General features: G+C 40.3%; 1 protein-coding gene across 1 annotated transcript in view; it reads right to left on the bottom strand.

The window, feature by feature from the left end:
* Positions 1–20,743, bottom strand: part of LOC147678065 (vomeronasal type-2 receptor 26-like) — an 89,445-nt gene extending 68,702 nt beyond the window's left edge. The window contains exon 1 of the mRNA XM_086945615.1: positions 20,732–20,743. Coding sequence (XP_086801741.1) covers positions 20,732–20,743 — 12 coding nt within the window. The remainder of the gene's footprint in view (positions 1–20,731) is intronic.
* Between the last annotated feature and the right edge of the window lie 3,272 nt (positions 20,744–24,015).

The raw sequence follows: 24,015 nt of genomic DNA, 5'->3' as shown, positions 1-24,015 counted from the left end.
TTATCAAAGCTAAACTTACTTTTAACAGACTATCTACGGAAGCTGCTTCTTCCTATTTACTGAAAGGCAACATTCGCTATTATGGAGGTCAAAATTAGTTGGGGAAATTATTGACTAGTTATTAAAAAATAAGGAGAGACAGAACTAGAATAGGAACTTTACAGGGTAATGCTGGAGTTCCTCTTTTTAAAGACAACAATATCTTAAATGAATTTCCTTCTTTTTATAAAAATATTTATACCCAAGAAACACAACCAGTACATCAGATTTGTTCTCTTAATTCCAATCCATTACCTCTTCTCCCTCCCACCACTTTGATCTTGACTCGTTGGGAACCGATATTTCCCTAGGGGAAATTACTCATGCAGTCTCAATGCTATGGCGAGGGAAGGCTCTTTGGCCTGATGGGTTTACTATTGAGTTCTCTGACAACTTTGCTAATCTCCTCCTTCCCAATCTTCTACTTTTTATTTTTTTTTAATACCAATGGTGCATCTTAAGGTACTTTCCAGGAAGCCATGATATGTTTAATTCCAAAGGATAATAAAGACCTTTCTTTATGTAAGAATTATAATCCCATCGCCTTAGTCAATACTGATTACAAGATCTTTGCCAAAATTCTAGCATTACGCATTGACCCTGTCCTACCTGATCTTAGAGGTCCTGAACAATCCGACTTTGTTAAGGGACGACTAACCTCTGACAACTCTTGAGTCTATTCTAATATCCTCAGCAAGGCGTCTTCTTTAAATGATCCTAATACTTTGGACCCAGAAAAAGATTTGATAGGATTAGATGGGATTTTATGTTTCATGCTTTAAGTTAAGGTTGGTTTTCCACATAAACTGATTGCTTCAATTTCCCTAATATATTCAGGTCCCAGGGCCTCAATTTTTGTTAATGGAAAAGTTTTGGATTACTTTTCTATTCTGACAGGGTGTCCTCTATCACTTTTATTGTTTGTCATAGCATTGAAACCCTTTCTAACTAAAATCAGAAAGGATGTTCGTATCACTGGTTTTAATTTGGTCCTCATCAGGTTAAAATGTCTGTATACGGTGATGCTATTCTTTCATATTGTTTTAATTCAGTAACCTCCCTCCCTCCTTTCCTTCAACAAGTTGGTACATTTTCTTAGTTATCAAGCTATCAGCCTAATACTGATAAGTGTAAAATCTTACCTCTAAATGTTCTATGTCAGAATTTTTTTATAATCACACTGGTTTTTCCTGGCAACCTTCAACACTAAAACACTTCCGGTTCTCTCTGACTATCCCTGAGACTAAAAATTACACTTTGATCACATTATCAAAACTTTAAATGATACTATTGCACTTTGGCACCCTCTTTTCCTCTCTTGGTGAGGGCAAAATGATTCAAATAAAATGAAGCTCTCCCCTCTAATGTTATATATTATTTTCATGATTCCTGTTCATGTTCCTGGATATTATTTTAAGAAAATGGACTCACTCTTAACAAAATTTCTTTGGAAGGATAAACCTCCTCGAATAGCTTTATACTCCCTAAAAAAAGACAAGCCCAATGGAGGTCTTAAGGCCCTGATTTGAAAACTTATCACTCTGCTTTTTCCCTAAAACAGGCTACCAATGGCTCTCTTCTAAGCTCCCTTTGCATCCTCAATTTTGGATAAATATAGAGATATTGTTCATCTCCCGCTTTCATTTTCAGGAAATCCTTGCTTTCACTAATAATATCTCTTCATTGCGCTCCCCCACCCCCATTATATCCCATACTCATAAGCTTTTAGGTCCTTCTTTCACCATCTTCATACCCTTCTGTTATTTCCCTCATCAGCAACCCATTTAGTACAATAAACCATTACAAATTATGAACTGTACAATATATTGGAGATCTGGGAGATCTAAGGGCTTACTTTGGTCATCTGAACTCTTGAATGAGAAACAACCCTTATCATTTACTGATCTCCAAACAAAATGTTTACTGCCTGCTACCTTCAGTTCACAATATGACCTTCTACTTCCCTCCCTCAATCAATATCTTCTTGCACTACCAAACACTCCCAATCCCCTATAGCATGCACTACACTTTTTCCTATAGAAGATACTTCCCCCTCCGCATCAACTATATATAAGTGCTTACTACTACCCTCAGGTAAACTCAAGTCGAAGACTGAATTGGCCTGGGAAAAAGACTCAATACAATGCTGGCGAACTTGCTACATGGGATAAATAATGGCTTAAGCTTAATAAGACCTCACTAGCTGCAAACACTGCACAGATCCTTTATTTTGTTTATCAGCGCTTGTTGGTTTCTCCTGAGACATTAGCATCTTTCTCACCAAATATATCTTATACATGTTGGTCCTTTTCCTGCTCTATTACTGATTTAAAACACATGTTAATTGAGTGCCCTAATATTCACCAGTTTTGGCAGTTAGTTTGGTCCCAAATTCAAATGATTTTTAAAGTTAATATACCCTTTTCTTTACTCAATATTTTCGTAGACTCCTTGTCACCCCAATGGCCTCATTCAACCTCAAAGCTGTTAGATTTACTGTTAGCTGTTGCTTTTAACTTAATAACCTCAAATTGGAAACAAGCAGATAAAGTTATTTTTAGATCTTGGTGGAAAGCTGTGTGTTTTCATCATAGTCTAGACACTAATTATGTTTCCCCTATGTTTTAGCGATTAAAAGAGACATTTTATGGCTATCACTAACTACATATTTATCTTTATCTGCTTCTTCTGCTGTAAAAGTTATTACTGTATCAGATGATGTACGTAAGCCACGGTAACTTCACCATGTTGTCTTTTTTTAGAATATTAGAAGCTGTTTTATGCTTAGATATTCATTATTTCGAATTGAATAGAAAAATGACTTTATTTCGCCAGTTGATAAAAAACAGCATACAAAGTATTCTACATAGAATAAAACAGGACTAAAAATGAGAATACAAGTAAAGCTATAAAATAGTTAACATAGTACAAAAGGAACAGGGTTTGCAATGTAATAATTACAATTAGCGCTTGTGTCTCTTTATAGCAGATTTAAGAGACAGAGCCAAATAGTAGCAGTAGCAGTTAAACGGATCAGTTAGCTATTTTAAAAAATAAAGGGCTGGTCGACAGTACTTCAGCCCACATGTACGCAGGATTGGGCAAACAAATCTCTTCCTCTCCTCACTATAACATTTATAAAAAAATATCAAGTGAAGATCACATTGAATAGATGAGGAGTTGCATGGGCAGGGGGACAAGGCATTAATGGAATACATTTTGGCAGGATAGCCAAGCATTAGGACTATATAATTTATTTGAAACCTCATTAACAAAAATCTATAGTAATGGCTAGTCACAAAGGATGAATAGTTAAGGCCATGTGAGTTTATTTTGCGGTCTAAATGCTATTATCTCACCCTTGGTTTAGAACAGTTGGCTTCCCATCTCATTTCTCTCTGTTTTATAATTAAGTGTTTTTTTTTTTTATTTGAAGCCTACAGATGATGGTACAAGTCATTGGGTCATCAAAAAGCTTGGGAAGCCAATAGCATACAGACTGGTCTTAACAAATTGCAACCATTTTATTCTGTGTGCGCCATCTAATCAGAGTTTCCCTCCTCTATTCTGAGTGCCACAAAAGGGAGGGGGTAACATAAATCTGGTGCAAGATATAAGGGACATCTAATTCAATATGGCAGTTGAAGGATGAGCAGGATTGGGGAATGCTGCTTGGAGACTAAATACATATGCTACTCCCCCACTGCTGCTCCATATGTTGCAAGTGAGACTGTTTTCGCTTAATATATATTTTTTATGGTGTCTATCGGTTTAGACTCCAGTTTGGTAATTAAGCTAAAAATTGCCCCTATGCTTTTTTTCCATCATAAGGCCTCTATTATCCACCATATTGTGCCATTTATTTTTTTAATTAAAAAGCACCCCTAAGTAAGAGAATGATTCAACTACTTCCAATTTCCTCCCTCCTATGTTTCAGTTGGGTAGTTTTCTTGATCTAGCTCCTGTCACAAGCACAAACAGCTTTGTTTCATTGACTTTCTGATCTAAATTATTCATGAATCTTGCATTGGTGTCTATAAGTGTCTGCAACGCATTGCCAGTCCGGGCCAGCAATACTGCATCATCTGCATGAAGGAGCAGTAGCACATGAACAAAATTAATAATGGGAACATCAGTGGTGGACCCCCTCCAATGCAGCCTCCACACCATTCGTGTACAGGGAGAGTAGAAAGGGGGCAAGAAAACACACCTGCCTGACACCGGAAGCGAGGGGTAATGGTCTGGAACACCACCCCCTCCCCCCTTTCTACCCATATGCACGCAGGCCATGGCAGAGGAGTACAGCTCCCAGATAAAATTAATTATTGTTTTATCTACGCCCTTATTGTCCATTATGGACCATATCTTCATATGGGCCGCTCGGTCAAAAGCGGCCGACAGGTCCATAAAAGCCATGTAAAGATGGCCTTCTTTAGCTGCTGTATATTTGGCAATCAATGCGTTTAAATTAAGGCACTGATCCACTGTCCCTTTGTTATTTCTAAAGCCGTACTGGTTTGAATTAGTATCCTATTTTCCTCAGCCCAAGCCTCTAGCCTATTTAACAAAAGACGAGAAATTCATTTTACTGTACTATCTAACAACCATATTGGGCAGTAATATTTTGCTGGTGCTCTGTCCTCCTTTTTTATAGATTGGTATGATCCCAAACTTTTTCCAGGAGAGGGGGACAGAAGTTCTACAGCGTTGAAGACATTAGTGGGTAGCGGTACCCAGAGCTCGTGATTCATTAAAAAGAAGTCTATTGGCACCCCGTCAGACCCAGCTGATATTTATATTATATTTTTTAAATGGTTGTACTATTATGCCTACAGTGTTTAATCTCTTATCTCTTTTACTCTCTTTTTTTGTGGAGTAATGATATATTTTTCCCTTCTCTTCTCCCCGTCCTTCCCCCCCCTTTCCCTTTTATAGTCCTATATCGAATATATTTTCCTTTGCACACAGCAGGTTAGCAATAACCATTGTATACCCGAGTTTTTATTTATGATCTCTATGTTAATTAGGATTTATTATATTTAATATATTGCTGTTCATTTTTTAAATTTAATATTCACACTCCAGTGAGTATAAGAGTAGAGAAAGTTTTGGATTAAAGAAGGGTAATATTTACTATTCCAACTCCAGTCAATGAAAGAGTGGAGAAAATGTGGGATTGCCAATGCGTAAAATTTACTTTCCCCAGTCCTGTCAGTGGAAAAGAAAGACAAATGTTGATTGTGGAGGGGTAAAATGTACTATTCCCACTCCAGTCAGTGCAAAAGTAGAGAATGTATTGGATTACGGAGGCGTAACATTTACTATTCCCACTCCAGTCAATGCAACAGTAGGGAAAGTGTTGGATTGCGGAGGGGTAATATTTACTAATAATACTCCAGTCAGTGGGAAAGTAGGGAAACTGTTGGATTGCAGATAGGTAAAATGTACTATTCCCACTCCAGTCACTGCAACAGTACTGAAAGTGGTGGAATGCTGATGGGTAAAACTTACTATTCCCACTCCAATCAGTGCAAAAGTAGGGAAATTGTTGGATTGTAAAGGGGAACATTTACAACTCCCACTGCACTCTGTGCAATATTACAAACAGACTTATTCACTTCAACAACTTAAAATAATTTTAAAAGTATAATAAAAAAATAATTATAAATATAAAAACATATATATCATTGTTTAAAAAAAATAACTAATTACCTATTTTGTACAATCTTAATACATATCATAAATTAAGACAAGTACTATGTTTATTAAAATACCAAACTCTATTTTCAAATTATTAACAAGCAATAAACATAATGGTATTTACAATTAAAAATAACAATACAATTAACACATACAATAATACATTCCATAAATTAATAAAAATATGTACCTGTTTTTATATTTTATATAATCTCCTACAGCTCAACAAACTATGCAATACACATAAAAAATGCTTGTTTCAATTTATATTGTTTTCAATTTTATATATTTATAACTCTATTAAAATAATATTAAAAAATAACTAATATTAAAATTATTATATTTAATTACTTTCCCACCCTTTATCCACACAAAATGATACAACTCACACCTAACATATAAATATTATTTGCATCATGTACATAATTAATTATCAATTAAACTATTAATATTATTTAACTAATAATAAATTAGTTGTATTTTATTCATGTGATACAGTTAACCCCTCTAAATGCAACAGCTCACTTAAAATATGTACCTTAAACAATATCCCAAGTACACATTTTACATAATTAATTATCATTAAATTCATTATTATAAATTACCATTATTTATTAATGATTAATCATTATACTTAATTCCCTAGACAACCTTTGCCGATACAGAAACAGCAACACACACCCAAAAATAAGTATATAAAATAATCTATTACACAATTGACATAATTCCTTATCAACAATGTTAGTAATATTAATTAAACATTAAATATTAAATAATTATAATTCATTTCCTTTTCACCCTACACCCCTACAAAACCCACAACCTGCGCTTTTTATTCATTTAATTTTAAAGGCATATAAAGCGCTGGACTCACCCCCCTGGGGGTTATCTCTGCACTGCGGACAGGCAGAGCTAGGGCTACAGAGAATTAAGCCACAAAGAGTAGCGTTTTCAGGAATTTCCTGAAGCGCACGTGGTCCTCACAATCACACAAAGTGAGGGGCGAGGAATTCTACAGCCAAGGAGCCCTATTAGAGAAAGCTTTGCCACCAGACCGCGCTTTCTTAACACAGGGAATAGTGAAAAAGTTTTCATACCCGAGCGTTAAACTCTGCTGGGTTGGTCAGGAATACTTTTCTGAGCCAAATAGCTATGTCCTTTGTCTTTTTAAGGCTTTATGCACCGTAAAGCATACTATGAATATGATTCTCTGGCAGATGGGCAGCCAGTGGAGTTGCTGTAGGAGGGGAAGGGAGGCTGTTCTGGGAGGCATATTGGTAACCAGGCATGCCGCTGTGTTTTGTACAACCTGTGGACTATTTAAGAAACAATTGTTGGCTGCGTCCAAGTGACTCATAACCAGGGCCTGGACTGAGGTTTTGCGTACTGCCAGAGGAAGGAGGGAGAAGACTCTGTGTAGCAAGAGTAGCATATGGAAGCAGGGTCCGAAGATCGCACTAACTTGGGGGCCTATTGGGATGAACAAAGTCCGCCCGTCATCCTAGCAGGGATTAGGACCGCCCGCCATAAGGGTTCGGGTCCCATGGGGGGCATTAGAATGTGCCCACCACAGTGGCGGGCACATCCTGCTCTCAGCACCGCCCGCCACAATGCTAAAAATGCATTTCAGCATTTGCATAAACAAAGTGGCAGGCACGGCACGCTGCCTGCTGCTTTGTTTATGCAAATGAAGGGGGTTTCCACAGGTACCCCCCGTGTGCAACCCCCACCCCTCCTTCACTCTGGGGGCCTGTAGGGGACCCCAGAGTGAAGACCGCATGCCTTTCCGTGGCGGCATTGCCGCCATGGAAAAGCATGTCTGAAAGCCCATGCTAATATGGCTGGCAGTGTCTAATGGACACCGACACCATATTAAACATTTTCCGCCCCGGCCGCAAGGCGACCAGAGCGGAAATGCGGCGGACGGTCTTTCCGTCCGCCGCAATCCCCCGCCATTCTAATAAGGCAGAGGGGATTCTGAAGAGGATGTCGGGCGGATTGCCCCCGCCAGGCCGGCAGTGGCTACCGCCAGCCTGGCGTGGGCAATCTGTCCGACATCATAATAGGCCCTTTGGTTTTGCATAGACAGTGTCTTATTTAAGTAAACACCCAAGCTTTTTACCACTGTCTTGGGGTTGGGGGCAATCCCCGTGTCCGCTGGGCACTGGAGTTTTAATTTTAATAAAAATGTATTATACAAATAACATCATTATCAATAATATAAATAATACAAATTTAAAATGAATTAGTAGTTAATTTACTTTCCACACAATACCCCTGCAAAATCCACAACTCACAATTAAAAGTCAATGTTAATAAAATAATTATGTAATTAAGATAAATAATTATCAATTCAATAATTATTAATTTAAAATGAATTATTAATTCATTTTAATTAATTTACTTCCCACCCTATACCCCAGCAAAACTCAAAGCCTGCACATAACACTTAACATTAACAATAATTAATTGTACAATTAACATAAATATTTATCAATAAAATGATTAATATTGGTAAAAAAAAGAAATCACACCATGTACCTCTTTAAACACACAACCCGCTAGAGTGCTAAACATCACAAAAATTCATTATTAATTAATAATAAATAAGTTAGTACCCACCCTGCACCCTTTTAAACCCCACAACCCACAACAGTACTAAAAACAATAAAAAAAGTAAGATTTATAAATTACTAAAATTGTAAAACTCTATTAAAAATTATTAACTATAATTATACAGACAATTTATAACATATACAAATAAAATATATACTAAAGTACTTAAAAATAATTTTAAACAATATTATTAACAACTATATTTTGTAATCTATATTAATGATTTTGATATTGTTAAAATCGAAATTACATACCTTAAAATTTGATATTCTTGACAATGATATTCTTGCACATGATATTTCTGTATCATTATCGTTTGAAGAAGATATTTCTATATGATGATTTCTTTTTTAATCGGCATTTTGTCTGAATACCTGACATTTTAAGTGCATGTGTATAAACCCGTGTTGGGTAAAGTTTAAAGCCAAGATTAAAGAGTAAAGGGTCATTCGGTCCATTGGTTAACTTCATGTCAGATTTCACAGGTTTGATCTGTTTATTATAAAACTGTAATTCTGTACTTTTATGCCTGTGTGATGGATGGATGACTTGTAGAAAGCATATGCTCATTACAATAGGCTTGAGTTAGTTATGGTGCTAACCAAATTATGAAGGCTACATGCATGATTGTTTATTCTGAAAAGTTAATATAAAGGCAGAAGGCCTGACATATTGATTGTGAAAAGCCTTGTAGGTTATGGTGACAAGCCAATAATAACAGATATAGGCTTGATTGGTGTACTAGGAAATGTTATGCCCCATGCTGTAGGTCTGGCATGTTTATGATTAAAGGTTTTTTCAAAGGCCTGGCATATTTATTCCCTGAAAGATATGCTAAAGCCAATAGGCCTCTATCAGTGGATTCCTATTACATTATGTTATCTACTGTTAAAAAGGTATTTGATTACAATTAATCTCACAGGGTTTGGTGTTGGTCACCCACTCTGAAAAATCTTGAGTGAAATTTCAATGAGGTGACTCTTGTTAGACCCTATCCAGAGGAGTTGTATATTGTTTTGCTAACTATAACTTTGTACATTTCTGTAATGTTATAAATGTGCGTCTCATGGTGGTGAGGTTTATGCACACATCAGCGGTGTGTAGTCAAAATATCAAAGTTTTTATATCAGCCTACACTAATATCGAGTTTTTAATATTGTAGGGACAATATATCGAAGTCAAAAATATCGTTGACCAGAATATCGACTGCAAGGTAAGTAATATCGATTTTTTTAATATCGAAAAAAGTAACATTGAAGTAAATATTATCGTCAGCAAAAATATTGCTGTAAGTAATATCGATTTTATTTAGTGTTATGTATTTTAGTATGTATTTTATATGTATGTTTAACATTTTTTTTATGTTTTTTCATTATTTTTAAATATATATAATAAATGTTTAAGAAATAGTAATTTTGTTTAAGTAAATGTAGCATTTTAGTATCAGACCGGGTTGTGGGTTTAGAGGGGAATAGGATGGGAAGTAATTTAATTATAATTAATTAATTAATATGTTTTTATTTATTGGTATTGATTGTTAATTTACTGGTGATTAATTTGTATTAAACGGGTAATTTACAATAGGGTGGGAAGTAATTTAATGTTATTTAAGTAAATATTAATTTAATAGGTATTTATTAATACTTTTTTGTTAAATAATTATTAATATGTTATTTATTTTACAAAAAATATTTAATTGATAAGTATGTTAATATTACCCCTATGCTATCCCACATTTTCCACCCTGTTACACTCACTGGAGTTGGAATAGTAAATGTAACACCTTGGCTATCCAACACTTTCCCTACTGTTGAACTCACTGGAGTGGGAATAGTAATTTTAAACCCAATGCTATCCAACACTTTCCCTACTGTTGCACTCACTGGAGTGGGAATAGTAATTTTTACCCCTACGCTATCCAACACTTTCCCTACTGTTGCACTCACTGGAGTGGGAATAGTAATTTTTACCCCTACGCTATCCAACACTTTCCCTACTGTTGCACTCACTGGAGTGGGAACAGTAATTTTTACCCCTCCGCTATGCAACACTTTCCCAACTGTTACACTCACTGGAGTGGGAATAGTAATTTTTACCCCTACGTTATCCAACACTTTCCCTACTGTTGCACTCACTGGAGTGGGAATAGTAATTTTTACCCCCACGCTATCGAACAATTTCTCTGCTGTTGCACTCACCGGAGTGGGAATAGTAATTTTTACCACTATGCTATCCACCACTTTCTCTACTGTTGCAGTCACTGGAGTTGGAATAATAATTTTATTTCCTCTGATATCTATATTTTTCGTATTATTTCATCTAATGTAGTCTATAATTAATTTAAAAAAAAGATTACAAATAACTTTAATTGTTTTAATATGTTACATATGTTTATTTAATTTCTATTTATATTATTGTTTTATGTGTATAGATGTATATATATATATTTATAATTTTTTTTTTTAATTAAACAATGTATAAGTTAGTAAAATACATATTACAATATATTAATAAGTAAATATATTATATATTATATGTATATGTTTAATGTATTTTTTAATTATATACAGTACTAATAATTTTTAAGCGTTTTAAAAAAATGTTAACTGTTTATTTTAATTATATGTATTATTTACTTGTTTGACATTATTTTTAACGATATTTTTGACATCGATATTTTTTTCAATATTTTTGTACTTACCATACTGTAGATAGGATCTCGATATTCTTGACTTCGATATTTTTGCTGCGATATTTTTGTAGGACGATATTCTGACCTTCAATATTTTGTCAGTGATTCCACATCAGCAGGTGTCAGTTAATTACAGTGTTGAGCTATTGGTAAAGGCTAGCGGCTTTTTCTTTTTACTGGGAAATGTTATGCCATATTCCTTGGGTATGATTCGTTTGTAATAAAAAGTTATGACAGTGCAAGTAGTCTTACTTATTGTAAAAAGAATGTTAAAGGGAATAAACGTTTACGGGTGGGTTGGTATTACACTGTGATAAACCCTGACAGCAGGTATTTTGTTTTGGAATCTCACAGGTCACTGTAGAAGGAAAGGGTTTTAGTGTTGGTAAACCACATGAACGGACCATGGGGATGCATTCTTTGTGCTATGGTAATCCTTTTTAGGCTCTATCACTAAGGATTTTATATTTGTTTGACAACTGTATGTTGTACATACTTATAATTTTATTATGCTATAGCTGATGTTTGCCTTGTGGGAAGGCTTATGAATGAACACAGTTGATAGGTATTACTCTTCTATGGAATGATTTTGGTGTTGGTTACTGCCACTGACAAACCCTAGGGGTATAAGATTGGCCCTGTAATCATTCTTGCTTTTCTACGCTGTTTGCCAAAGCCTGGTAATAAAACAAATAATTAAATGATAACTACATCCATGTGTTTATAGATATATAGTCATATAAAGACAGAGAGGGCATTTGTGTAAACTCTTTACAGCTATTGGTCGGTCTGAGTGTATTTTACACTCAGCTTCCATCCATGCGAGTGAATTCCATATGGTGATGGTTTTAAACACTTTATTTTTCAGTTATAGAATAATCGTCACTTTTCATTACAAACAGCCATCCGACATGTCAAACAAATCGTGCCTGACAGGTACATACACAGTGATGTGCGTTAAAATACTCAATATCATAGTCCAGACCAGCACTGGGGAAATCCAGCCACAACCTCCGCTCCCCACCCTACGTCACCTGTTACAGAATAAGGAACCCGACTAGCGCCATCTCCCACGTGCAGCGAATTAGCATGGCAAAAGCAAACCTTTCGAGACTGAAATTGAAGTCATATCACAAATAAAGGAAAAACATCCCCATTAACCTATCCCCTCCGGCACCACCCCCGCATCCACCTGTGAGGCAGAGGCCCGCACTGCATTCTCAAAGTTTGATCTCAGCGGCCCCCAAATGTCACGCGGTCGCGACCTAGCCGGCATGAGACCAGCGTATATTTCAGTGTTGGTGTTGCAGTGTGCCAGACTTCCCAGCCAATCCTGCAGCTTAGGAGTAGACTTTGTGCCCGAGTGTAAGGCCGCCTCCCGTTTAGCCAATAGCAGCCCCAATGATGCAAGCTTCCTGACTTTCTTAGGAATCTGTATAGTGTATCCTAACAGGGCAATCTCAGGAATGGGGACCATTGGCAGTCCGATTATCTTCCTCAGCGTCACATGCACCTCTGACCAGAATGATTTCAAGGGGAGCATGACCATGCTAAATGTATGAAGCTGTTTATTCAAAAATATTTTATTTGCATGGATTTAGAAATTTGGAATACAATTCAGACAAATTTATATGACAACAATGAAAATGACGACACAGGAATGAACTAAAACATCACACATACCGTCATTCATAAATCTTCACTCATATCACAATCAAACAACTCACATTCATTCATTCAAACAATGTACTCAAAACAAACTGGAGAATTAATGCACCAATAAGTCGAGTACTTGGTCTGCCACAAAATCAAAAGCAATATATATTATTCAAGAAAATACACCATATCTGATTCAGTTGAATAACTAAATATAGACATATACAACAAAATTTGGGTGTATTATTGTCAATACAAATGCGGAAACAAATTGGCAAAAGGGCAAAGCCAGCAGACCCATCGGCCTACGCGTTTCGAATCCCTATGGATCTTGGGATTCTCCTCAGGGCCAATCAACTCTGTAAAAAGAAACAAAAAAAACATGTGTCTGACAACTCAAACCAAAAACCAAATGAGCACTACTACACCTTTAAGGAAACACTCCAGCTTACAGTATAAGCTTAGCAAATAAGAAACGTTCATGAGCAGGAGCTCCTAAAAACAAAATAGAGAGGAGAACAGAAAAGAGAAATAGAAAAAGTTGTGAGTGTACCCATAGGTTAGCCTTCTATATTCAGGATAAATTCATGTTCACTGGCGGCTTACCTCAGTGAAGTCCACCGTGTATCCTAATGATGCAAAAATATTCAATAAATGAGCACTGGTCCCATAAGAGCCAAGGTGACCTAACAAGGGACAAGGTTGTGATGAAAAAACGACAAAACAAGCAAGTTGCATAAAGTTATCCTAAGCCAGAGAACAAACCCCGCAATAGGTCAGAACCGGGTCAATAAAAAACACTGGGTCGTTAAAGCAGGAGGTCTCTTACCATCAATCGCCAAAGAGTGCGTCAGGGCAAAGAGATGCTTTCAGTTCAGAAGACGGACGGGGCGGAGGTGGAGTCGCCAGGCTGAAAAGCACAAGGGGGTAATGAGAAAGGCTTGTGGGCACGGCACACGGGCCCGGTACAGTTTGCTTAAACGGGTGGTTTCATTTACCGAGTATGGATAAATCCAGCAGAGGGAGAACGGTGTCCCGTTATGGATCCGGACCGGAAGACGCTACAGCCAATGCGCGTGCGCACCCGCCTTCGACACCGGGTAATGTAGTCCAAGCGTGGTGCATGCGTGATGAATCTATATGTTCGAGTACATTTACTCGCCCATTAATATTGATACGATCAAGGGTTGTGAATGAAAATAAAGAACCAAATAGCAGCCCCTCAGAGTCCATATATAGGAGATAAGTGAAATATTTGTAGTCGGTATAAAAAATCTCAACATAGGAGAACCCAGTCGGGATCCTGGGAACTGTAGTCCAAGTTAGTGCATGTACGCAAAATTACTGTTTGCACAAATGAATATGTGACTGAGTTCAGTGCTTCACACCCATTCAGGCACTATAGATGAGTTCCAAAAATGGGTGGTGGATCGAGTCAACTCCTATGCATGCGATGACCAGGGGTGTGTCACTACTGTTGACACAAGTTCATGTAGCTCGAAAGCTATTGAGTTAAATGGCACAGTAATCAATTGTAAGTGATGAAGCTCAAATGGGAAGAGTAGTGAAACAGGCATCCAAGGCTAAGGTACTGGAAACTAAAACCACCAGAAAGAGGGACAGAAAATCAGCGTTAAAAAAACTGGTATTACCGGTCATAGTTAAACGAACAAAAGGATCAGAACCACAATGACGAATACAAGCCTATTATTATTCTCTCATCTACCTCTGGTGTGGACACACTAACCTCCCACCAAAACCCGACCAGGACCGGGTTGGAAGTATCACCGCTCCCCCGGTGAGTTACTTCGCCATTTTCTGTGTTGCTCAAATATTCTATTCAGAGCACCAGGTACTAGTAGCGTTTTTTAGTGCTCTGACTCTACCCTATTTATTTTTCCTTTGCCACAGATACTACGATTTTTTACTCCCCGACAGGTACCCCTTTCTCCTTATTTTTTATTCATTCTGTCGTTACTTCGACCTTTCTCTCTCTGGCTGTCTTTCTGACACACGCTTTGATTATGTTAGGAACGATCAAATGTACGACTGTCTGCATTATGTTAGTCACAAACTTACGGTAGACCGCATTGATAGTCAAAACTTGTAATTTGGTTTTCATAACCATATAATCAACGAGTGTTGCAGCAGCGCCATTGATAACCTGTTGATCCCCTACCATTTTTAGCAATGGTGTCGTTTTTTATCCCTTTCTCCCTCCTTCAGGTGGATGCACTGACAAGCTGAAATACCTACTTTACATATATTATTCCAAACACGGACAAAACGCATAATTTGAAAATGCATACTCTGCCCTTGTTCTTTTCTTTCTAGGTGCAGGCTATGGTGCTTGACTTTATTAACGAATACAACCAACATTATATTGTATGCTCTAGGTTATGTCATGAGATTCAGTCAGCCATTTTTTCTTTGCACTGGCTTTCACTTCACTTCACTCACTGTTTTAATGCAGCATTTCTTATGTTTCTTCTGACATTCCATGACAGGTACAGCATTCAGAATGATTGCTCACTAGTTATGCATACCGCAGCTGTTCATGTTTCTTCCCTCCATTCTTGCTCTTTTTCCTCCAATTGTCAGGTGCTCTGCACACTGTTTTAGGCCGTGCTTTCGCACATCCAGTCACCATTCACTATGAGGGCACCAAATTGTGTTTTTTCCACACTTTAGGTGTTTGTTATCTACAAACCTCACAGTCACTTCAAGTGTCCTTCAAGTGTCCTTTTTTTCCCCCCCACTCTCTTCTTCAGGTTTTCACTCACACTAGGTTTCTCTTTTCTTTGGATTTCCAATTTGTTTTGTGTTCTTTCGCATTCTTATTGTTATCAATCACAAACCCCCTCCTTTTGTATTATCTCCAGCCCTGAAGAGTCATTGGGTTAACTGCCCTTACTGACGAAACACGTGTCTGCTGGTTTCTCTATTTTCGTTGGTCTCTCCTGGACAGGAGGCCCAACCATTCACTAATTAAAAAACGAAGACTGAAAGAACATCGTGTGTGAGCTTATCCTTGAACGCTTTACCATAATCAACTATACCCTTACAACTGTTGTGTGCGCTTGACTGGCTGTTGTACTTAAACATAAGGGTAGTTCTACACCCTTTGGTTGCAGAGTTTTAGGGTTCTCTCTGTACAAGCAGCACCAACCAAAACTACTTACTTGTGACCACTCTACCACTACATGTTGTGCGCCATTCTATTCTGAATACGAATAACCCCTTGCTGAACTGAGAACCACAATGAACGACCAAGTATACTGTAACTAACTACAATTTATACATTTCTTATAGCTCTTCGTTACCTGACTCTTGCCGTGTCAAATTTGACGATCAGAAGGGCCTCTCTTCGGGAAAGATTTAACTCTAAATCCCCTCCACGAGGGTCTCTTTCAACTTTAGAAATGACTGTCCATTTAAGATCGCTGACTAAGTGATTTTGTCTTATCCAGTGGTTAACCAGGGGTGCAGTCTCAACTTTGTTCTTAATTCAAGATTTGTGTTGAGAGATTTTGTGGCGAATTTCCAGGTTATTTTTGCCGATGTAAAGGTGTCCACATGGGCATACTACTCCGTAGATGACATATTTAGATTTACAATTACTAAAGGAATCGTGTTTCCAAGAGATTCCCCTGTGTTGAAATAGTGAGCCTTCCATAGTGAGATCACAGCACACACATGTTCCGCATTTGTGGTGACCAACAATGGGGGTCAGGCCCATTAGATGTCTTAGTGTTGGCTGTATCTCTTTGGGGGCTGCTGCCCTAACAACCTAATTGGAAATCCTGCTTTCTTTTTTGAAAGCAAACAAGGGTGGTGACTGTAAGCTGGTGTCCGAGTTATTCACTAAATACCAATTTTGTCCAATGACTTTCTTAAGTTTATTAGAGTTGGGACAGAATGTGGTGACACAGACTAGTCTTTGTGTCTGTGATTTACTCTTGCGTTCTAGTAAGCATTCCCTTGGTGTCCATCTAGCTCTTTTCATGGCGTTTCTGACCAATTTTTTAGTGAAGAACTTGGACACCAGCTTACAGTCAACACCCTTGTTTGCTTTCAAAAAAGAAAGCAGTATTTCCAATTACGTTGTTAGGGCAGCAGCCCCCAAAGAGATACAGCCAACACTAAGACATCTAATGGGCCTGACCCCCATTGTCGGTCACCACAAATGCGGAACATGTGTGTGCTGTGATCTCACTATGGAAGGTTCACTATTTCAACACAGGGGAATCTCTTGGAAACACGATTCCTTTAGTAATTGTAAATCTAAATATGTCATCTCCGGAGTAGTATGCCCATGTGGACACCTTTACATCGGCAAAACTAATCAGGAAATTCACCACAGAATCTCTCAACACAAATCTCGAATTAAGAACAAAGTTGAGACTGCACCCCTGGTTAACCACTGGATAAGACAAAATCACTTAGTCAGCGATCTTAAATGGACAGTCATTTCTAAAGTAGAATGAGACCCTCGTGGAGGGGATTTAGAGTTAAATTTTTCCCGAAGAGAGGCCCTTCTGATCGTCAAATTTGACACGGCTGTGTCAGGTCTCAACGAGCTATCAGAAATGTATAAATTGTAGTTAGTTACAGTATACTTGGTCGTTCATTGTGGTTCTGATCCTTTTGTTCGTTTAACTATGACCGGTAATACCAGTTTTTTTAACGTTCATTTTCTGTCCCTCTGTCTGGTGGTTTTAGTTCCCAGTGCCTTAGCCTTGGACGCCTGTTTCACTACTCTTCCCATTTGAGCTTCATCATTTACAACTGATTACTGTGCCTTTTTAACTCAATAGCTTTTGAGCTACATGGACTTGTGTCAACAGAAGTGACACACCCCTGGTCATCGCCTGCATAGGAGTTGACTCGATCCACCACCCATTTTTGGAACTCATCTATAGTGCCTGAATTGGTGTGAAGCACTGAACTCAGTCACATATTCATTTGTGCAAACAGTAATTTCGCGTACACGCACTGACTTGGGCTACAGTTCCCAGGATCCCGACTGGGTTCTCCTATGTTGAGTTTTTTATACCGACTACAAATATTTCACTTATCTCCTATTTATGGACTCTGAGGGTTTGCTATTTGGTTCTTTATTTTCATTCACAACCCTTGATCGTCTCAATATTAATGGGCGAGTAAATGTACTCGAACATATAGATTCATCACGCATGCGCCACGCTTGGACTACATTACCCGGCGTCCAAGGCGGGTGCGCACGCGCTTTGACTGTAGCATGGTCCGGATCCATAACGGGACATGGTTCTCCCTCTGCTGGATTTATGCATACTCGGTAAATGAAACCACCTGTTTAAGCAAACTGTACCGGGCCCGTGTGCCACGCCCACAAGCCTATCTCATTACCCCCTTGTGCTTTTCAGCCTGGCGACTCCACCTCCGCCTGTCCGTCTTCTGAACTGAAAGCATCCCTTTGCTCAGACGCACTGTTTGGCGATTGATGGTAAGAGACCTCCTGATTTAACGACCCAGTGTTTTTACTGACCCGGTTCTGACCTATTACGGGGATTGTTCCCTGGCTTAGGATAACTTTATGCAACTTGCTTGTTTTGTCGTTTTTTCATCACAACCTTGTCCCTTGTTAGGTCACCTTGGCTCTTATGAGACCAGTGCTCATTTATTGAATATTTTTGCATCCTCAGGATACACGGTGGACTTCACTGAGGTAAGCCGCCAGTGAACATGAATTTATCCTGAATATAGAAGGCTAACCTATGGGTACACTCACGACTGTTTCTATTTCTCTTTTCTGTTCCCCTCTCTATTTTGTTTTTAGGAGCTCCTGCTCATGAACGTTTCTTATTTGCTAAGCTGGAGTGTTTCCTTAAAGGTGAAGTAGTGCTCATTTGGTTTTTGGTTTGAGTTGTCAGACACATGGTTTTTTTGTTTCTTTTTACAGAGTTGATTGGCCCTGAAGAGAATCCCAAGATCTATAGGGTTTCGAAACGCGTAGGCCGAGGGGTCTGCTGACTTTGCCCTTTTGCTAATTTGTTTCCGCATTTGTATTGGCAATAATACACCCAAATTTTGTTGTATATGTCTATATTTAGTTATTCAACTGAATCAGATATGGTGTATTTTCTTGAATAATATATATTGCTTTTGATTTTGTGGCAGACCAAGTACTCGACTTCTTGGTGCATGCATTCATTCTCCAGTTTTTTTTTAGTACATTGTTTGAATGAATGCATGTGAGTTGTTTGATTGTGATATGACTGAAGATTTATGAATGACGGTATGTGTGATGTTTTAGTTCATTCCTGTGTCTTCATTTTCATTGTTTTCATATAAATTTGTTTAAATTGTATTCCAAATTTCTAAATCCATGCAAGTAAAATAATTTTGAATAAACAGCTATTAAATTGCATACAGTTGTATTGAACTGAGGTCTATACATTGGTCACCATTTTTGCTTTAAATATAGTATCAGTATTGGCATTCTCCTTTGTTGTTTATGATACCATGCTCAGCCTTACTGATTAGAGCCAGCCCTTCCTTTGTTATTAGAAATGTATGAAGTCAGCATGCGGTGCATTACATTTCATGCAAGGGTGTGGTCGCCCAGCGTCTATTCTGTGTGCCAAAGCTGGGGTAAAATAAGCACGGCGGAGAAATTTAAATTGTAACAGCTTAAGGCAACTATTAAGTGAGATGTCTTTGGTGGCCCCGCAACACTTGGCAAACTGCTCGTCTGTGATGGTGCACCCCGTGTCCGCCTCCCAGGCATGTCTGAGGCCGGAGTCGTCCGATGGCAGCATTTCGGCGCAAGCCTTGTACATTTCAGAGAGAAGGTGCGTACCGCCGGGGGACTCCGATACCAGTGTTAGTGGAGGGAAAGAGTCGGTCTCAGTTGGGTATGTGGGGAAGGCAGCGCGCATCCAAGAATGAATGAATGAAACCCGATTTATATCGCGCTACTTAGCCCAATGGGCGTCAAGGCGCCTAATCCAAATGCCTGTGATATCCCCGGAGCAAGCTTACTGACTTAATGCGGAATCTTGTCATGAAGTTACAATCAGTCAACCGGGCGTTCTCGTCTAGTGAGAACACATGGCCCCCTGGGAACAGATCTCCCACCTTTGCAACATCCAGCATAGACAATGTGTTCTGTGCTAGTCTCTCCCCAGTGATGGGAAACCATCTGGCGTTGGGTAAATGCAGGGCAGAGGAGTATAAGTGTGGGGCGCCTGTACGCTTTTTCAGCCTACCCCACGCCCAGGCAGTTGTGGACACCGTCTGTATGTCGTGTTTGTCGTGTGGAAATCCAGTTGGAAGCACCTCGCATAATGTATCAGGGAGTACCAAGTCAGCCTCTAGTCTCAGGAAGGGTATGCTTGCATCAGGGTCAAACCAAGCGAACACATAGTGACACCACGCTACAAGATAATAAAGATGGAAGTCCGGCACATTGGACCCGCCCCTTTCGTATGGCAGCGTCATTGTAGTCCAGCGAACCCGGGGTTTTCTCCCACCCCATACCAGCCTGGTCATGAGTGTCTGCAAGGTGCGGAAGAAACCATCAGAGAGAGGGATAAGGATGTTATTAAAAAGGTATAAAAATTTTGGAAGTACTACCATCTTCAGAATGGCCACCCATCCAGCCAGCGACAGGGGCAAACGCAGCCAACGCTCGACCTGGTCCTCCAGCTTTTGGAAAGTCTGCCCATAATTCAAGCGAATCATTTGAGTGGTGTCTAAATGAATATGTATACCAAGATACTTTACCGAATCCTGGTACCATTCCAGGTGTAATTTGCATTCCCAATGGGTAGTGCTTGTTGTGAGTGGGAATATGATTGATTTGTGCCAATTGATACTGAGTCCCGAAAACCGTCCAAAGCGGATGATCTCCCGGATAAGAGGGGACAGGTTGATGCGTGGCTCATGGACGTAAAGGATAGTATCATTGATGTATAGAGAGATGAGTAGGGGGCCAGTATTAAACTGTAGTCCCCTATGTAGATGACGTTCCTGGAGATGTCTTACCAGCGGGTCCATGGCTAGGATGAACAAAAGTGGGGACAGGGGGATGCCCCGCTTGGGTCCCACGGTACAGCCGGAATGGCCAGGAAAGGGTGTCATTCAGCTGCAGACATGCCGATGGCTGACTATATAACAAGGAAACCATAGAGATGAAGCCATAGGGAAGACCCATGCATTGCATCACCTCCAAAAAGAAAGGCCACTCCAAAGAATCGAATGCTTTTTTGGCATCCAATAACACTGCGGCCGCAGGGACCTCAGGCTATATTCTGTGCAGAACGGCAAACAACGTGCGGAAGTTCAGGGATGTGGATCGCCGGGGAACAAAACCAGACTGCATTGGAGAAATAATGTATTCCATTAGTTGTGAGAGTATTGGCTAGTACTTTGGCTAGGATTGTATAGTCCAGATTTAGGAGGGACAGCGGTCGATAGGAACCGCATTGTTTGTGATCTTTGCCGGGTTTCGGAAGAAGTATGATATCAGCTTCCTGCAATGTGGGAGGGAGAATTTGCATCTCTAGTGCCTCCGCGTAGACCTAGATTAACTGAGAGGCCTATATCTCCTTAAATTCGTAATAGAAATCCCCAGTGAAGCCGTTAAGCCCTGGGGCAGAGGAACTCCGCAGGGAATCTATGGCCAGTTCGTCATCCGTGACTGATATTGGCTCAGCCATAAAGTCGAGCATGTACTTTTCCAGGAACACCAGCGCAATCTCATCTAAATAGGCAGTCTGGGCAGCGCCGTCCGAGTCAGCCCATGAGGTGTATAGTGTGGTGTAATAGTCCAGGAACTCATCCCTAATGGCCACTGTGGTGGACAGCATGGCCCCAGAAGCAGAGTGTAGCTCAGTAACGCAGGATTGGCTGTAGGGTGGCTTCAGCATTCGTGCAAGTACTCTGCCTGGACGTTCGCTCTCGCCATACCTGTGCGCTGCCTGGTATTTCCCCATATATAATATCTCCATCTCTGCCATATCCTTGTACTCCATCAGTAGGGCGAGCCATGCCACTTGGTCGTGTGGATTATGAAGGGAGAGGAGACGAGAGTCCAGCCTAGACATATCTCGCTCAATGCGGGCCAACGTGTTACGGAGATCACGAAGTACTAGGGCTTGTTTGGAGATGCATACTCCCCTAATGACTGCCTTGAAACCCTCCCACAATACAGCCGCTGTGTCCACCGAGCCCGTGTTTATTTTGAAATAGTCCTCAATTGCCCAGCACAACTCTGCCTTAAATACTTCGTCTAGGAGGGCCCTGCTGGGGAACCTCCATTGTCTTTCGTACCCCTCTGGACATGGGAGCAGTAAATGCAGGGTCACTGGGGAGTGGTCCGAGTATGTGCTGGGGAGTGTGGAGAGGGAACTTAACCAGCCCACAACGTGGGGAGAGAGGAGCCAGTAATTTATCCTAGTCCAGGTGCTGTGTGGGCCTGAGAAATGGATGTAGTTGGTGAGAGTGGGGTTGCGCTGTCGCCAAATGTCAACCAGTGAGTAATGTGTGCAAAGGGTCGTAATGGCACGCCTCGTCTGTGGTTTAGTGTCTGATGCGTTGGTTGAACTATCCAGAATCGGGTCCATTAATAAATGTAGGTCCCCCAAAGGAAGTAACGCTTGAGGATCACGTTGTGCAATCCGGGCCTCCAGGTCGTGAAAGAAATCTGGGTCGTCGATGTTAGGGGCATAGATAATAACCAGGGTAACTTTATTGCCGTACAGGGTCACTGTGACAATCACAAATCTACCAACCGGGTCAAGGGTCATGGCAACAAGAGTGAAGGGGATCCTCATGTGTATTAGTATAGCAGTGCCTCTAGCATAATTACTATCATTGGCGAAATATCTGTGTGTGCCCCAGCTGGTGCCAAATTGAGCCGAATCTGTGGGGGGGGGGGGGTGTCTCCTGCAAGTATATTATGTCAACCCTGTGTCGAAGGAGGTAGTGAATCACCTGACATCATTTATGGGTATTATTAAGGCCACGGACATTCCAGGTCATCGGGGTAAGGGCTGAAGGCCCCTGTACATTACCTAATCGAGACATTAAGAACTTGTGAAAAGATAGTCCTGCTGTGGCTGCCATGCGACATTAACACAGTGAACAATGTGCAAATAAAGTGTAAATTAGATCATTCATGGTGTGCACTCTTCCCTAAACCCCCCCACCCTTCCACCTACCAGCCCCAAGTTGGCCCACCCCTAACAAAATAACGTACTCGGGAATCCTAATGATCGCCGGGAAAGTAGTTGAGGGCCAATAAGTGGGCCTCAAGAGGTGAGAACCAATTGTACAGATACACCAGAGGGGGTGGCAGCCCAGGATCCAGCCGGCCTAATGCCGCAACAGTGAGAAATATCAAATCAAACAACAATTTTCCCAATTAAACAATGCAAACTACATATGGTGATGTGTAGTTCTTTCATTCAGCGCCAGTGTTCGAAAATAGGTCCGCACTGGTGTCCGAGCCACTGTGATGTGGGAAGTGAGCGCACTTCCCGGCGAGTTCTGCGAGGCACGTGTCTTGTGAGTGCGGCCTCGGTAGGGGTATCAAATATTCGTGATCTGCGTCCCACATCCACCTTCAGTCTTGGGGGTATAGCATGCCATATTTGAGTCCAAGATTCTGCAACGTAGCCTTTACCCCCAGGAATTGTCATTGTGCCTCTTGCACCATTTGAGTGAAGTCCGGGTAGAATTACAGTTTAGACCCCTGCCATTCAATCGTGCCACATTCTCGTGCCAGGCGGAGCGCTGTGTCTCGATCTTTAAAATTCAACAGGCGTGCTATGATGGGTCTAGAGGGGAGACCCGGATTTGGCCTAGGACCCAAACACCTGTGAGCCCGCTCAACAACAAAGCCAGGTGTAAATGCCTCACTCCCAAACAAATCTGTAAGTAGCTGCTTGACAAAAAGGACCATACTCCCCGTTGACGTTGTCTCCAGAACCCCCATAATGCGGACGTTGTTGCGATGCCCACGCGCCTCCAAATCCTCATATTTTATAGCCACTTCTTTGAGTAGACGCTTTGCCCTTTCCAACCGCTTTAGTGACTGTGCTGTCCCATCCTCCAGGTTGGAAACGCAAGCCTCCGCGACGTCTAGGCGTCTGTCGTGACCCTGCACTTTGGCGCCTAAGGATGCGATCGTTTGATCTAGGGAATCGAAAAGGGAGTCAAGCACCTTAAATCCCGCTTTCATTTCTTGCAGCAATGCAGCGACGGAGGCCTCTGGGGCCTCAGGAGGCTCAGTGGCGGGACCCCTCTCAGACATGCCTGTAGAATTC

This window comes from Lissotriton vulgaris, chromosome 12 (assembly GCF_964263255.1).
Source record: "Lissotriton vulgaris chromosome 12, aLisVul1.2, whole genome shotgun sequence".
Classification (NCBI taxonomy): Eukaryota; Metazoa; Chordata; class Amphibia; order Caudata; family Salamandridae; genus Lissotriton; species Lissotriton vulgaris.
The sequence above is the reverse complement of the archived record's forward strand: the minus strand, read 5'-3'. Positions and strand labels throughout refer to the sequence as shown.